Raw genomic sequence first — 14,936 nt, 5'->3', positions numbered from 1 at the left:
GTACTGGCCCTCGAGGACTGGAATATGACTCTTGCGCACTACAATAAATAGGGATATTTATAAAGGCAGTTAAATGGCTGACTAAAATGCCTAATAAAAATAGCGAAAGGGAAAGAGTGCATGTTTTCAAAACGCAGCAATGGCAGTCAGGATCATTCCTCATGAACAACTCCCTAATCATTATAGGTAGTATTTTTATACACCTGAATAGCCAGTATAGCGTTGCTTCATCAGGAAAATGAAATATTTTTGTTGCATATTTATATCACACCAGATCAACATCTTGTCACATGATACATATTTAACAAAAAAATAGAGCCATTAAAATGCAGTAGGCACAATGATGTCACATATTCATTTAGTGACTTTCGTTCACAACAAGTGCATAAATTACTGAAGTATTAGCAGTTGAATGTGTGTTTTGAAAAACCTCCGTAAGGTCTAACTGCATTATGGGTTTGTCTCAAACATAGGTGTCAAACTTGCAGGAACTTTGCAGGAACTTGAAAATGATCTTAATCATTTGAATCTAGTACCTTTGAGAGAGAAGATGAGAAAGCATGGATGATACAAGCCCTCAAGGACTGGAGTTCAACAGGTGTCGAATTCCAGTTCTCGAGGGCCAGTATCCTGCAGGTATTCTGGTTTTCTCCCCTTAACACACCTGATTCAAATGATTAGGATCATTTTCAAGCTCCTTCAGAGCTTGCTGATAATTTAATAATTTGAATCCGGTGTGTTGGGGAGAGAAAACCGAAAAAAACATGCAGAATTCAAATGATTAGGATCATTTTCAAGCTCCTGCAGAACTTACTAAGCATTTGAAACAGTTTGAGAGTGAAGGAACGAATTCTATGGCCTTGGACTGGACTCGAGATAGCTTGTGATTTGACTTACCTGTGACAAAATGACTTAGGACTTGCACATTTGTGACTTGATCCAATCTCTGCTCATGACCACCGGGGTGCGTTCATCCATGTTGGTCACGTGTCGGCCAAGTAGCAGGCAGCAAATGTTAGCCTTAGTTTAGAACTTCTTTGTGAACTACTATGCTTTGTTGTGATTAATCCCGCATCAACTCTGACCGGGAGGGGTGGAGTTCGACTACTGCTGCTGCCAGCACTTTTGTGTATGTCGTGTAAGCATGTGTATGTGAGTGCGTGTGTGTCGGACCTGTATACTTTCAATGTCTAAACGCTGTGGATAGACTGCATGTCTTACATGCAGACAAAAGAGAGAAGCACGAGACTTGATGTGTTTTGTTTCACGTGAAAGAAGACAGCGACAAGTCAGTTTATGATTAAATTTTATTTTGTTGTCCAAGTAAGTCTCCTGTCTCTTTCATAGAGCAACACACCACTTTTCATTCGCTTTCATTCTATTAAGCCAGAGGTGTCCAAACTACAGGCCGGAGACCCTTTCTGGCCTGCGGCATATACATTTTAACATGACTCGCAATGCTATTTTAAAACAAAAAGCAATACAAATGTTGATAACAGACACTGTGAAGAAAAAGTCCTAACTTGGCTCATCAGCCTTAACACCTGAGAACATTTTTGACCCAACTCTGGCATTTTGATGCGTGATATCAAAGGAAAGGCATCCCAAAAAAACATTTGGAAGGTAAAATATTGCATAAATTGCCAAGACATGACAATTTTGAATATGCCACGCTGTTGTCCCCTCTAAATGCTTGCAAATGGAAGGTCAAGAGGTCCACCCTGAACATGTCAAATGTATCCCATATCAGGCTCATAAAAAAATTGCAAATATTGAAATTTTTTGACATATTGAACACCTGATGTTTTATCATGCATTTCCACCAATTTTTGCATTAATCATTTCAACATCTTGCAAACGGGGTGCAACTGAAATTTTTCTGTTGACATCCCAAACTACTGGGTAGCACTAGCAGCCAATTTATGACATTTGCAAGCCTTTTAATTACTTTTTTATTGTCTTAGCCTAGACTCCCATTATGCAAAAGTCTTAAAGTTACAATACTGATTTCGATTTTATAAATATATACAGCTGCTATGTTCGATTTTATAAATATATACAGCTGCTATGTTTGGCTATCTTCACATAATTACAAACCGGATTTGGTTGATGTTGGGAAATTGTGTAAAATGTGAATTAAAAACAAAATACAGCAATTTGAAAATCCTTCTCAACCCATATTCAATTGAATACACTACAAAGACAACATATTTGATTGATTGATTGATTGATTTTTATTGAACATATATATAACAAGCACAATAAAATAAAATGTGAACGCAAACAAAAAACACAAAAAGAAGCAAATAAGAGAATTATCAGCATATGTCCAGTTCAATGAAATTTGCTGTTTATGTTCAAAAGGAAGAAGGAAGAAGTTTGGAACTTATCTGGTCCTACTCCTTGGATTCTATTTACCGAGATATTAATATATTGTTTCACATCACAAAAACATTCCCATAAATAAGCTAATGTCGTTCATTCATGCAGTTGTATTCCCATATGAATGTATACTTATATTGTATGTATATAAATATATAGAGATGCATAAACATATATACATAAATACGAACACAAACATACTGTATATGATATTTTTCACATGTAACACATTTTTACACAAGATCTGACTCATTCATAATCTTTGTATTTTTACAATACAATACTTTTAAAGCTCTTTTTGAACACAGACATGGATGTGCTTGTTTTCGGTTCGGTTTCATAGCCATTCCATAAATTGACACCTTTAATAGATACACACATTTGCTTTATATGTGTTTTTATTTTCATTTTTTTTAAATCACCGGTAGCCCTTAGATCATAAGCACACCCTTTCCTGATTTCAAACAGCTTCTCGATATTGTTGCAAAGTTGGTTATTGAAAGCTTTATACATTAATTGAGCTGTTTTAACTTCAACTATACCATAGAATTTGAGAGTGTTCAAATTTGATAAACAATTTGTTGGTAGGTTCTGTGTATTTTGACCCGTTGATGGTTCGTATTGCTTTTTTCTGGAGTTTATAGACAGACAGAGTGTTTGTTTTATATGTACTTCCCCATATTTCCACGCAATAAGTCACGTAGGGCAATATCAGTGAGCAATATAGCGTATATAATGACTTTTGGTATAAAAATTCGTTGGTTTTAAAGAGGACGCCTGATGGAATATTTGTATATATGTTTTGGCTTTTCTCCAGTCTCTCATTATTGATAATGCTTACATAACTTGGTGCTTCGAGCCGGATCCCAACATATCTGCGTCCGTGGGGGGCTGATAGCGACTGAAGACTGTGCGCACAGCCAGACTGGGTCTGTAGAAGAAGTCCACTTTCCCGTGGCCGGTTGCGTCAGCGTCTTCCCCGGGATTGTTGATTGACGGCATCTGTACCAGCAACAGAAATTGAGACGGAGAGAAGACATAAACTGTGAGTATAGTCTTATCTTGTTTGCATGCTTGGTGAAGTAAAAGGGAGGTTGAAAGCCCTGCCCGAGGCCCAAACGACGAAACAGAAAGTGGAGCAAAAGGCTTGCGCTACTGATACCTAGAATAAGAAAAGCTAGAAGATCTAGAAGATTAAGACAAGAAAAGGTTCCAGTCCTGTGTGTCTTAATATGTAAAAGGGAGGTTGAAAGTCCTGCCCGAGGCCCAAATGAAAAAATAAAAAGCGGAGCGAAAGGCTTGCGCTGTTGATACCTAGAATAAGAAGACCTAGAAGTTCTAGAAGATTAAAACAAGAAAAGGTTTCAGTCCTGTGCGTCTTAATAAGTAATACCTAGAATTAGAGGATCTAGAAGTTCTAGAAGATTAAGACAAGAAAAGGTTCCAGTCCTGTGCGTCTTAATAAGTGATACCTAGAATAAGAAGATCTAGAAGTTCTAGAAGGTTAAGACAAGAAAAGGTTCCAGGTTGACTTTGTTGTTGTTGCTGTTGTTGTTCTTCAAAGTGGAAAATATTTGAAATTAGGAAATTGATAGAGACCACTGAATTTGTTAGAACAAAGCCGAAGAAAAAATTTCAAATAGCAAAATCGATAAAAGAGAAAAAGTTGGATAAGGAAATAGCAGCAGCAATTAAATGACCTGTAGAGAAAATAAATCAGCCAAGTAGACACCAAACAAAGCTGCTTGCGAGAATTGCAGAGAACAGGACAAAGCAGGGGCGCGGAGAGCAGGGGTGACAATCAGAGGCCTCTGCCTCCCTTTTTACCGCAACTGCGACTTATTTTGTAATTTATCCTCCACTTTCTGAAAACAGGAATGTGACCCTTCTCTGCCAACCACACCTGTATAGAGAATTGCATAGGTACGTAGCAAACCTTACATAGAGCATGAGGGGGTGAAACTATGACCAGAAACAATCCAACAATTAACGAATTTATGAATGCTATTGTATTAATTGACTGATTCTGTGGAACATATAAACACATTGCACAATTTAAGAGGAACATTGAAAGAAGCAAAAGAAATAAAAGAAACTTTATTGTAATTCTTGTACTTGTCTTTGTTTTGACAAAACAGAGAGATTCCCATGTGTCTTGAATAAATGAGACAAACACAAATTTAGGTCTCATGGCTGCCGTGGAGAAAGGCCTGGGAATCCAACAAACTTTAGCAAAACATTGTAGACAGACTGGTAACCAAGGCCATATTTAATAAAACATTGCAGATGTACAAAGGAGAATGTACTCTAGATACCAAAACAGTGTCAGTGCAGCAAATTGCAGACACATGAATTAGAAGATGTATAAAGGCTACGTTTTGCCTCAAGACGAAAATATTGCTAATCCTGACATTGGCTTAATGATGATGTTTGGGCATTAGTATAAACAGAATATAGTCCATGCCAAATCAAAAGCTAAACCGGTAATTGATCATTCACAAAGGTAAAAGCAACAAAAAAGCTAAATTTGTCACGGAAAGAAACAACCCAAAATCTCTATAACAAAACCCATAGCAGAACGTAAATCAGGCAGAACGTGACAAAATTATTGGCATGTACCAACAGTAGAGTGACAGAAGGTTGTGGGTTCAATCACTGACCCTGGCAACTATGTCAAAGTGTCCTTGAGCAAGAAACTGAACTCTAATTTGCTCCCAGTGGAACTGATGGTGCCCTGTGTGGCAGCAGCTTCCATGGGGGTATGAATGTGTGTGAATGGGTGAATGTGAGTCTTTGTAGGGCGCTTTGTACACCATACGGTGTGGAGGGCGCTATATAAATTCACTCCATTCACCATAAATCATTTGGATCCTAAAAGCAAAGATATTTTCTGCAGTGGATTTAAGAAATGCGTTCTTTTTAATGAACACCCACAAGATATACATTGACGATAATTTTGAAAATGACCTGTGTTGTGAAAAAAGACACATTGGCTCTATTGGAACACCTTGTGAAAACGGGAAATAAAGTAAGTTGAGCCAAATTACAAATTTTGTGACAGTGGTGGAGTAATTGAGTTATATGTTGACTGTAAGAAGTCATCATGTGTACCCAGAAAAAAAAAAAAATCTTGTCAGCCCCAAAATGACGCTGAGTCCCTCCAAATGGCCACTAACGTGATAAGATGGCGAGAAATGGAAATGTTCAGAAAAAAGCCAGGCAGTGAATCTACCATGGGCGAACCTCAAAGATCTGTCTTGCCCCTGGTGGATTCATTCTAGTTCATTTAAGGCAGGGGTGTCAAACTCATTTTTATCAAGGGCCACGTTGCAGTTACAGTTTCTGTCATACTTCGAACTAGTTTTGAAATCAGAGAGTGGGTGAGGGTAAAAAGCGCTTGCTTTTCCCCCCCAAACAATTTTAAAAGCTGAAGACAACTTAAAAATGTGGTATTTTGACCGGAACCTTGAATTGGAATGGGCATTTCGCGGGCCGAGTGAAATGATGTGGCGGGCCGGATCTGGCCCCCGGGCTTTGAATTTGACACCTATGCTTTCAGATATGCACTACAAAGGAAATAACTTGTTTGTAAATGTCAATTGTTGAAAATTCATATAAAACATTTGACAAATACAAATAGATATGGCAAACCCATCCTCCAGAATGGTTTGTCACCTTTCAACAGGAGGGATGGTATAAGATAATGGAATAACACTTTTTTTATGGGTTTTTATTTTTTTTTAGAGCTTTTTGTTGAGCATGCATGAGACAAAATGAATATTGCTTAGTACTCACTGATGTGTTTTAAAATTTGTCAAATGGTTCCAGTTAAATACTCTGCTAAATAATACGGTTTTCATCGTTCACAGTAGTACATAATAACAACTAACTGCAGTTAACTTATATATTAATATTATTGTGACGAAAGCATTGTGTAAACTTCATAAATGTATATGCATGTATGTATGGCATATCGCAAAACATTTCAACTGGTAAAGAAACACAATTTATGATTGGTTGTATCACCCACACAGTGCAGTATGTTGGAAAAAACGAATGGCACTGTAAAGAAAGCACGACCAAGATAGGGAGGTCATGTTAGGTTGCCTTGATTCGGTCAAACTGCACGTGACCAGGAATAGTGAAAAGAACGGGACAATTTTGTCCATTTGAGATTTCATATGGAAAACCATATAACCATATACCATATAATTTATTGTAAATTACCCAAACGTAAGAGATTGACCTCTGTTGTTACATGAGGAACATATTTCAAAATTTAATCACTTGCCAGGTGAGGCTCTGCCCCTGCAGGAGGGCCAACCTCCCATCAGAGATGGTTACTGAGACCTAATCGAAGGTATCAAATGCAAGTGCCGGTTCAGTCCACTGTGGGAAGGTCCATTTCAACGGTTGACAACCCTAGCTCCTGTGAGGATCGCTGAACGACCATCTTGGGTCAACTCGTCACACTGCAAAGGCAGGTACCATTGACAAACAGCTCACCTTGGTTGAGGGACGGAGTCTGACAACAAAGAGGATAAGGCATATGGAGCCTATCCATCCCATCGAAATAGGGAGCAGTTCGTTCCCGAGAAGGCCCCTAGCCACTATGGGAGCTGTGAAGTTGCAGGGCCTGACCATTCAGCAAAAAGTGACCATGAGCCTCCGGGCCCCCACCCGTACAGACAGGTGGGAGACACGCAATCCAAAACAAAGGTTGGCTGTCTTCCTTGGGCCACTGAGGTGGCAAGAGACCCAGCTTGCAAGTACGCACACACATACACCAAACGCCTGACCAAGTGCAAAACAAGGACACTGCTGCTAATAAGGAGACGATGTACAGATAACCTCTCCCCCTCCCTCGAAAGATAGAAAGATGGTTGCGTCCTGGCTCAAAAAAGAAATCAGACACTTGAAAAAAAAAAAAAAAAAAGAACATGCAACATCACACTGACTGCAAGCCAGAAGCAATATTATGCACAATGTGGTTGTGTTTGGTGTTCATGACTTTTCATCTTATGCAGCTCCTGCCTGACGAGGAAGAAGATGGGAGTGATGTCATTCGAGGACCACAACTTGTGTCAAATGGACACCATGACATGAGTCATGATGATGATCTATAGCCTCTTGTTTAACACTTGTTATAGATATGTTTTATGCATTGCAATGGTACATAATCATACCTAAATTCAATTCTGTGACAGTTGGACACTGTGACCAGAGAAGACCTATGAACACACCAGACATGGCATCACATGGTTCAATTTGGAGTGCATATGTACTTAATAGATTTTGAGTTACTTTACATTATTATTCCCCATGGGTAGGGGTACTAAAAGTACCGTTAAGAGTTGGGATTATGGCCTACTGATTAAGCGTTAAATGGTTGCTATGGATATTAGTGAGCTCAGAAGCTCACACCAACACAATTTGTTCATGAAAGGTTGAGATTCTGATTCTTGGTTTATATCTGATGAATGGATGGCTATGTTATTGATAATTATGTGCAACTCCTATAGTTGTTTTCTTTAATTGCTAGAGGCATTTCACCATTAGTGATGTAGTCGTTAGACGTATGGTGAGTACAGAATTAGTATTGGGTACATTGATAAGAGAGTTCAACAATAAAAACATGACTTTACTGAACGATGGTAAACATTAATGGTGAAAGGCTGTATATTGTATTAAGGTGGCATAATGATGAAGGATGTATTTTTATTTGATAAACAGGATGGAAATGATGGAATAATTGTATATATGTATATATGTTATCATATAAAAACACTTTGCTTGCACACCTCTTAAGCTACTCACTCACACACACACGAACACACAAATATACACATACACACACTCACACTACAGAAATAAACAACTTATATGGTATTATTTTGAAACTTGTAACCGCCTTCTTTGTAATCATTGGAATAAAACGAGGAGGAGAGCCCCAGAACACCGGAAGACCCGGGTGCTCTCCCTCTTTTGCAAAAGATCGTGTTTGAGTTTTGACTTTTCTCCAGTCCCTCATTATTGATAACTCATCCAACACCTATAGTTTTAGAAATCGTTTTAACATTCTCTCTTCCAGAATAATTTTGAATCCAGTATGACACCAAGAAATTGTATCTCATTTACTCTATTTACGTTGATTGTATCATAATTTTGACTGGGATTTTGCATTGCCTAGTACCAAAAATAATACATTTTGTCTTGGTTAAATTCAAAGATAATTTGTTTGCATCAAACCAGTCCTTTACTGTATTTAATTCGTTTTCCACAGTATCCTTTAGCTGTTTGATATCTTTCCCCGAGCAACATAAAGTAGCCTTTCTATTTATTTATATGTGGCCTCGAATGAAAAAGCTTGGTCACCCCTGTCCATTAAAGTTCTTTCCTTGCGAGCGAAAAGAATTATTGTCTGCCGGTGACTATGTTGGGGCCAGCTCTCCTCTTAATTTTAAGTTTATTGAGCACTGTAGTAATTAAGTGTGACCATTTGATGGGAGTGTTGCTCTCGATAGCTACAAAAGAAGTGATCGGAGGGTTGCCTTTTCCGATAACGCTGAAAGACATTTTTATTTGACATTAATCATGGGCCGGTATTATATTCTGAGGTCACTGTTAATGAAGTTTCATGAACTGGAGCAATTTTTGAAGCAATTTGTTCAAATGGTTTGAGGCTTGATGATGATGATGATGATGATGATGATGATGATAATAATAATAATAATAATAATAATAATAATAATAATAATAATAATAATAATAATAATAATAATAATGACAGCAATATGTTCTAATGGTGTTGTCTTTTAACACTTCAAATGCAGCTGTAAATCAGTCCGGAACCAGTCAAACTCGGCGGACCCATCTGAAAATACCGAAACAAAAGTCTTTGTCTATGTTGCTGGCTGCGTGAGACTGCGTGGGCGTTTGCGGGTGTTGCTGAACGCGACGCACGCTCGAAGGTAGCGCAGTCTTATATGCAGACGTCTTGTGAGCATGCGCGTGCTTCTTTGAGCGCCCTGGGTGCTTTTTTTCCCCCCACTTTTTTTTTCTTGCTGTGGTTCAAACATCACATCCCTTGCTGTGCCGTGTGTGGGCGTGCATGTGTTTGTTTCCAGCCCTCACCACCACCATCAAGCAGACAGCAAGCAGACTGCGGGCATTTTTGCTGCATCCACCCCGCTGAAGTTAAAAAAAAAGACGAGGAAACAAACGATCAGAAGTGTCAGCGCACGTCTCAGGTATGCAATCGACAGTGAACATCGTGCATGCATGCTCATCACATGTGTACTTGGCGATGACGTTGCAAAGCCTTGCAGAAAAATAGGTTCGTTAGCATATGCTAACGTGGCTAGCTAGGCGCTTAGCGTTTAGCTATGTTACGAGCGCGGGGTGGCTGGGGGTGTCGAGCGAGCTCGGATAGCCGCTTTCATGGTGAACGTTATCACCTGTGCACATGTATCGAGATTTGTTTGTTGTGTCGACTGGAAATTGTCATTTTTTAGTGGATTTCCGCGCGGCTAACGTCAGCAGCTAACGCTAAGCTAACCTTGGCTACGTCACTCGGTTGTATGACTACCTGCTGGATGACGTCACTCCGTCCTCACTGTTGCCAAATGGAACATTCTGTACAAATAGTTTTCAGACTTTTAGCCACAGCGTGTCGTTTCTTAGTTTTGGACCTCGGCTCACCCACGCCATCCACACTCGTTTTGCCTTGTTGAACTTAAAAAGGAACGACGCTGTCATTGCTAAACGCTTACAGGTGTACGTGAATTCTCGTTAGCATTTGCTGCACACTTGACTTGCTCTAATTTGAGAATATTGTACTACTTAGCGTGTTCGTTGTGTCTCGCGTATGAACTTTTGTTGACACCCAAAAGGAAAATATTTCTGTTAAACGCGCCTGAAACGTCATGTTTAAAGATACTGGACAACGGTATTTGCGGATCTCGCGAGATGTGCAACTGAACCCACCCATTATAAATACAATAATTGAGCATGATTTGCTTTTAGCTGCTACTCACTAATTTCTTCTAATACCTGTAAAGTCCAATTGAAAAAAATAATAACGATTTACATTTTTAGAGAGTGATGCAAACTTTTTCTGAAGGCTAAATTTCTCCACTTTGTCTCAAATAAGTCAACAAACCACTTTGATTTTATGCCATCTTTGTTGATAGAACATCAGTATCAATGATTATCAAGTGTTTGCAAAACCTTCATAAGCATTTCTAAAAGGCCACTGGACGTGTTGCCAAATATCTGATTTTAATGTCTTTTCTTTAAGTGTCCCCCCATCCCAAGATGTTATTTTTAATCAGAGACAAAGATCTTTGTTTTTACATTTTAACAACAACAACAAAAACTAGGGACACTCCCAGGCGTTTTAGCTTGTTTTAGGACTTGCAATTAAAATATCAATAAATAAAAATCTCCCCCCCACCAAAAAAAATAAAAGAAATATCAATTTATTTATTTTTTTTTTGCGGAGGTTTTTGCGTGAGGTTTTTCCGCTATTTTCAGGGGATAGGGATTGAGCCCTGCTGCACTCATTGCTACTGTTCTCTCTAATGTGCCGTAACCAAAAGGTGCTTTTTGTCTTTTTCAAGCAACAGAAAGGGTAAAACACGACCAACCCCCACGAAAGGTCAGCAGCAGCGGCCGGCCCGGCTCAGCAGCAGCCGCCCCCATGACTCCTTGAGTTGGGAGCCGGCCCCACCGTGGCCCATGCGCTGTACCCATTTCCCTCCCCATCCTCCTCATCCCTCAAGCTGACGCAGAACCCCAGGCACCTCCCTCCCCTCCCCCACCCCCACCCGGTCCCCAGCGACTCCCCGCCGCCCACCATGGCGCCTGGCACCGAGACGGTCCACTACATTCACCTGCACAACTCCAGCCAGTCGGTGCTGGAGGCCCTGCGCACCCAGCGGCGCGAGGGCCTCTTCTGCGACGTGACAGTACGCATCCACGACGCCTCACTGCGAGCCCACGCCTGTGTCCTAGCGGCCGGCAGCCCCTTCTTCCAGGACAAGCTGCTCCTGGGCCATTCGGAGATATCTGTGCCACCCCTGGTGCCCGCTGAGACGGTCAAGCAGCTTGTGGACTTCATGTATAGCGGCTCGCTAGTAGTGCTCCAGTCGCAGGCGCTCTGCATCCTCACTGCCGCCAGCATCCTGCAGATCAAGACGGTCATTGACGAGTGCACGCAGATCATCTCGCAGAGAAAGGCGGCCAGCGCGGCAGCGGCCGCCGCAGCAGCAGCAGCAGCGGCCGGCGGGGGGATGCTGGGTGGCGTCCTTCCAAAGCAAGAGGAGCGTGGCGGCGGCGGAGGGAAAGGAAGGGAGAGCGGTGGCAGCTGTTCCGGTGGCAGTAGCGGAGGATACCCCAACTTCCCCAACTTCATGGTCGAGTGCGGCTCCAGTAACATGGGCGGCGAGAGTGGGCCCGGCCCTAGGATTCCTACGCAAGTATGGAAAGTATGCACTTAGTTTTCTGAAAACAACTCTCAAAAATGAATAAAAAGTTCGTCAAACCTTTTATGGGCAAATAGTATCAAGTATAATTTAGGGCCTGACCTATGTAAAAAAAAAAAATTGGCACCTGTTTTTAACTCAGTTTGGGGTGCAGAATCCAACCTTGATCTCCATAGGGTATAGTCTAGGTGTCGAACTCCAGTTCTTGAGGGCCGGTATCCTGCATGTTTTCTGGTTTTCTTACACCTGATTCAAATTCGTTCATAAGGAAGCTCTGCAGGAGCTTGAAAATGATCCTTATCATTTGATCAGGTTTGTTTGAGAGAGAAGGTCAGATAACATGCAGGATACCGGCCCTTGAGGACTGGAGGTCGACTCCTATGGGATACAGGAGAGATTCCTACGATGCTAGTGTTGTGTTTGACCCTGATAGTAGGAACCCATTGGGAGCTGCATGCACTTCTCACATGGCTTAATTGTCTAAATTATGACTCTTCCATGCAAGTTTCCGCTTAACTTGAAATGAGTCCAATTGGAATTGTTTGTTTTTTTTACTTACATTACTTAATGACTTTCTTATGACAGCTAACCAGTGGAACAACAGCAAAAAAACATACATATGTGTGTGTATATGTGTGTGTATATATATATATGTATATATATATATATATATATATATATATATATATATATATATATATATATATATATATATATATATATATATATATATATCCTTCCCATTTGATTGCGTTCAAATGTTGCTGTCAAGTTTTATGGAGAAGTTTAATTTATATATATATATATATATATATATATATATATATATATATATATATATATATATATATATATACACATAATTTATTTTTTATTTTCTTTTTTACTTTGTGGTGTCACCAGTATATTTTTAAATGTCATTGTAATGTCACAGGACACGATCCCATTGGAGCAGTCCTTTTTTGTCTTGTAAATCAATAAAAACTTTGTTTCCATTGTGAAGTGGACCCCAACACACACACCCCACCCCACCTCCCCAAAACACATATTTTGTAATATTAAAACATAAAACTACAAAATATATAATCCTAAAACATTAAGTGTGAAATTTATTATGACCTGGAATGTAAATGTATTATTTGTCCATGGTGAGGCAAGGTTTGGAAAAATACAGATTGTTGAATTATTTCCAAATGTGCAGGAACAATGCGCCCCCATGGAGCAGGCCAATAGTCTGATGGCGCTGGGGGACATGGGCGCGGCATCCCTGTGCGGAGGCGGCGAGGTCCTGGGCGGCAGCCTCATGAAGCAGAGCCCCAGCTGCACGCAGGATGTTCGCTACAAGCTCCGCGACCTGCTGGTGCAGTCGGCGGATGGCGGGGCTGCCGGGAAGTCAGCCTGCGGCTCCGGTGTGGACGGCGTGGGCAGGGATGGCCTCCGTGCCAATGCCACCGACCTGTCCGACGACCTGGTGGCCATGGAGCACTTCAGCGAGGAGGAGGACCTGGATGGCAGGGAGCGTGGCAGGGATGGCGACCGGGACAGGGTGGCCGGCCACAGCCGCAAGCAGAGGCAGCCCCTTAGACTGCAGGTAAGCGTCGGCCGCCGCTTGCTGCTGACCCAAAGCTCTTGACCACACACTAACTGGCACATTTACTGATTACACGTCTAACATGTGGAATATAAGTATTTACATTGGGGGTGTCGAACCGACGGCTCGTGGACCGTATCCGTCCCGCAAGAAGGTTTAATTGGGCCCTCAAGATGATTTTGTGTTGCTTTTAAAAATTAAAAAGATGGACCCCAGTTGTCATCTATCCATAAACAAAAAAATCATACTTTTACAATGTCCATATGTGCATTGCAACTTACAACCGGAATTGACCAGTTGTCGCGCTTTTGCCACGCTTTTGCCAAATAGCTTGCTAATCGCTTCAGGGTCAGAAAGTTGAAGATTACATTGGCATCCACGTTAGCATTAGCATCGAGCTTTGTTGTGCTGCTGCTCAGCACAGGTAAAATCCTTTGATAGGTTGGGGTCACCATCAGGGCCAGTATCAGACTTCAGGCTGTGATCAATCTTCTGTTATAAGCAATCAGTCTTGTATTTTTTTTTAATATGTTACAGCAGTTTGCACTCAGCATTTCCAAATTTGACATGACATAATGACTGTATCATAAGTTCTTCTGTCATTTATGTCATTATGTGGGTGCCACGCAGTGTCCAAATTGAGACAATATAATACTGCAACCATTATACAGTCGGGCCCCGGTTTACGAACACCCTCTTTTACGAACATTTCGACTTACGAGCGTGGACCGCGGAATTTTTTTTCCCCCACTTGCGCACGAATGACATGCCGGCCATTGTATTAGTACATTTATTTTCACTTTGCTACGTCAACTAAATCAGAAGTTGACGCTCATCACGGCAACGTTGAACGCTATTGCTCTTACAATGTCACAGTCACTGTCTCAGTCACGGTGTCAGTCCCGGTCTCACTCACGGAGATGCTACTGGCCGGCGTCACGTCAATCACAGAAATGCCGATATGCTATTGGCCGAACGCCTTCATCTAGCTTGATGGCACAGCTGGTCGGGACGGAAGGAAGGAGAGAAAATCAGTCAAAAACGGAAGGAAGGAATGTTGTGAAGACTTTGCAAACTTTATCTGTTAGACATGGCTTCTAAAATTGCTAGTGGCGGTAAAGGAAGAAGTAAGAGGAGGATGACAATAGAAACCAAGCAGGAAATAAAAAAATACGAAGGAGACGCACACATGGTTAACCTTGCTCGTGAGTATGGACGGAACCGCTCGGCAATCTTCTAAGGGCAAGACTTTCCTTGCCGGGGGACGGACCTCGATCGACAACAAAATTGAGAGGCTTCTTCTATTATGGATTAAAGAGAAGGAAATCGCCGGTGATATGTTCTAGTTTGAGAAAAGTTCTTGTTTAAGAAAATAAATAAATAAATTCTGCGGGTTGGTCTCTGCTCCCCTCCGCCTCCACCCAGCTCAAGTCACGTCGCCCCAAAGGTAAATATCATTTTTCCTTTGTATATGTTAT

General features: G+C 41.0%; 1 protein-coding gene across 3 annotated transcripts in view; it reads left to right on the top strand.

The window, feature by feature from the left end:
- The first annotated feature begins 9,364 nt into the window (after positions 1-9,364).
- zbtb45 (zinc finger and BTB domain containing 45) overlaps positions 9,365-14,936 on the top strand; it is a 36,275-nt gene continuing 30,703 nt past the window's right edge. Inside the window, exons 1-3 of one of the 3 annotated variants that reach the window (XM_088419250.1) lie at positions 9,365-9,632; positions 11,004-11,861; positions 13,069-13,458. In XM_088419250.1, the coding sequence (XP_088275376.1) occupies positions 11,241-11,861; positions 13,069-13,458 (1,011 nt within the window). In that variant the 5' untranslated portion in view covers positions 9,365-9,632; positions 11,004-11,240. Of the gene's footprint in view, positions 9,633-11,003; positions 11,871-13,068; positions 13,459-14,936 lie in introns of all 3 variants that reach the window. The other 2 variants (XM_088419249.1, XM_088419248.1) reach the window with 2 other exon arrangements.

Source organism: Hippichthys cyanospilos, chromosome 7, assembly GCF_059441005.1.
Source record: "Hippichthys cyanospilos isolate Australia breed blue-spotted pipefish chromosome 7, RoL_Hcya_1.0, whole genome shotgun sequence".
Lineage (NCBI taxonomy): Eukaryota > Metazoa > Chordata > Actinopteri > Syngnathiformes > Syngnathidae > Hippichthys > Hippichthys cyanospilos.
Note: the sequence above shows the minus strand (reverse complement) of the source record. Positions and strands in the feature narration are given on the sequence as shown.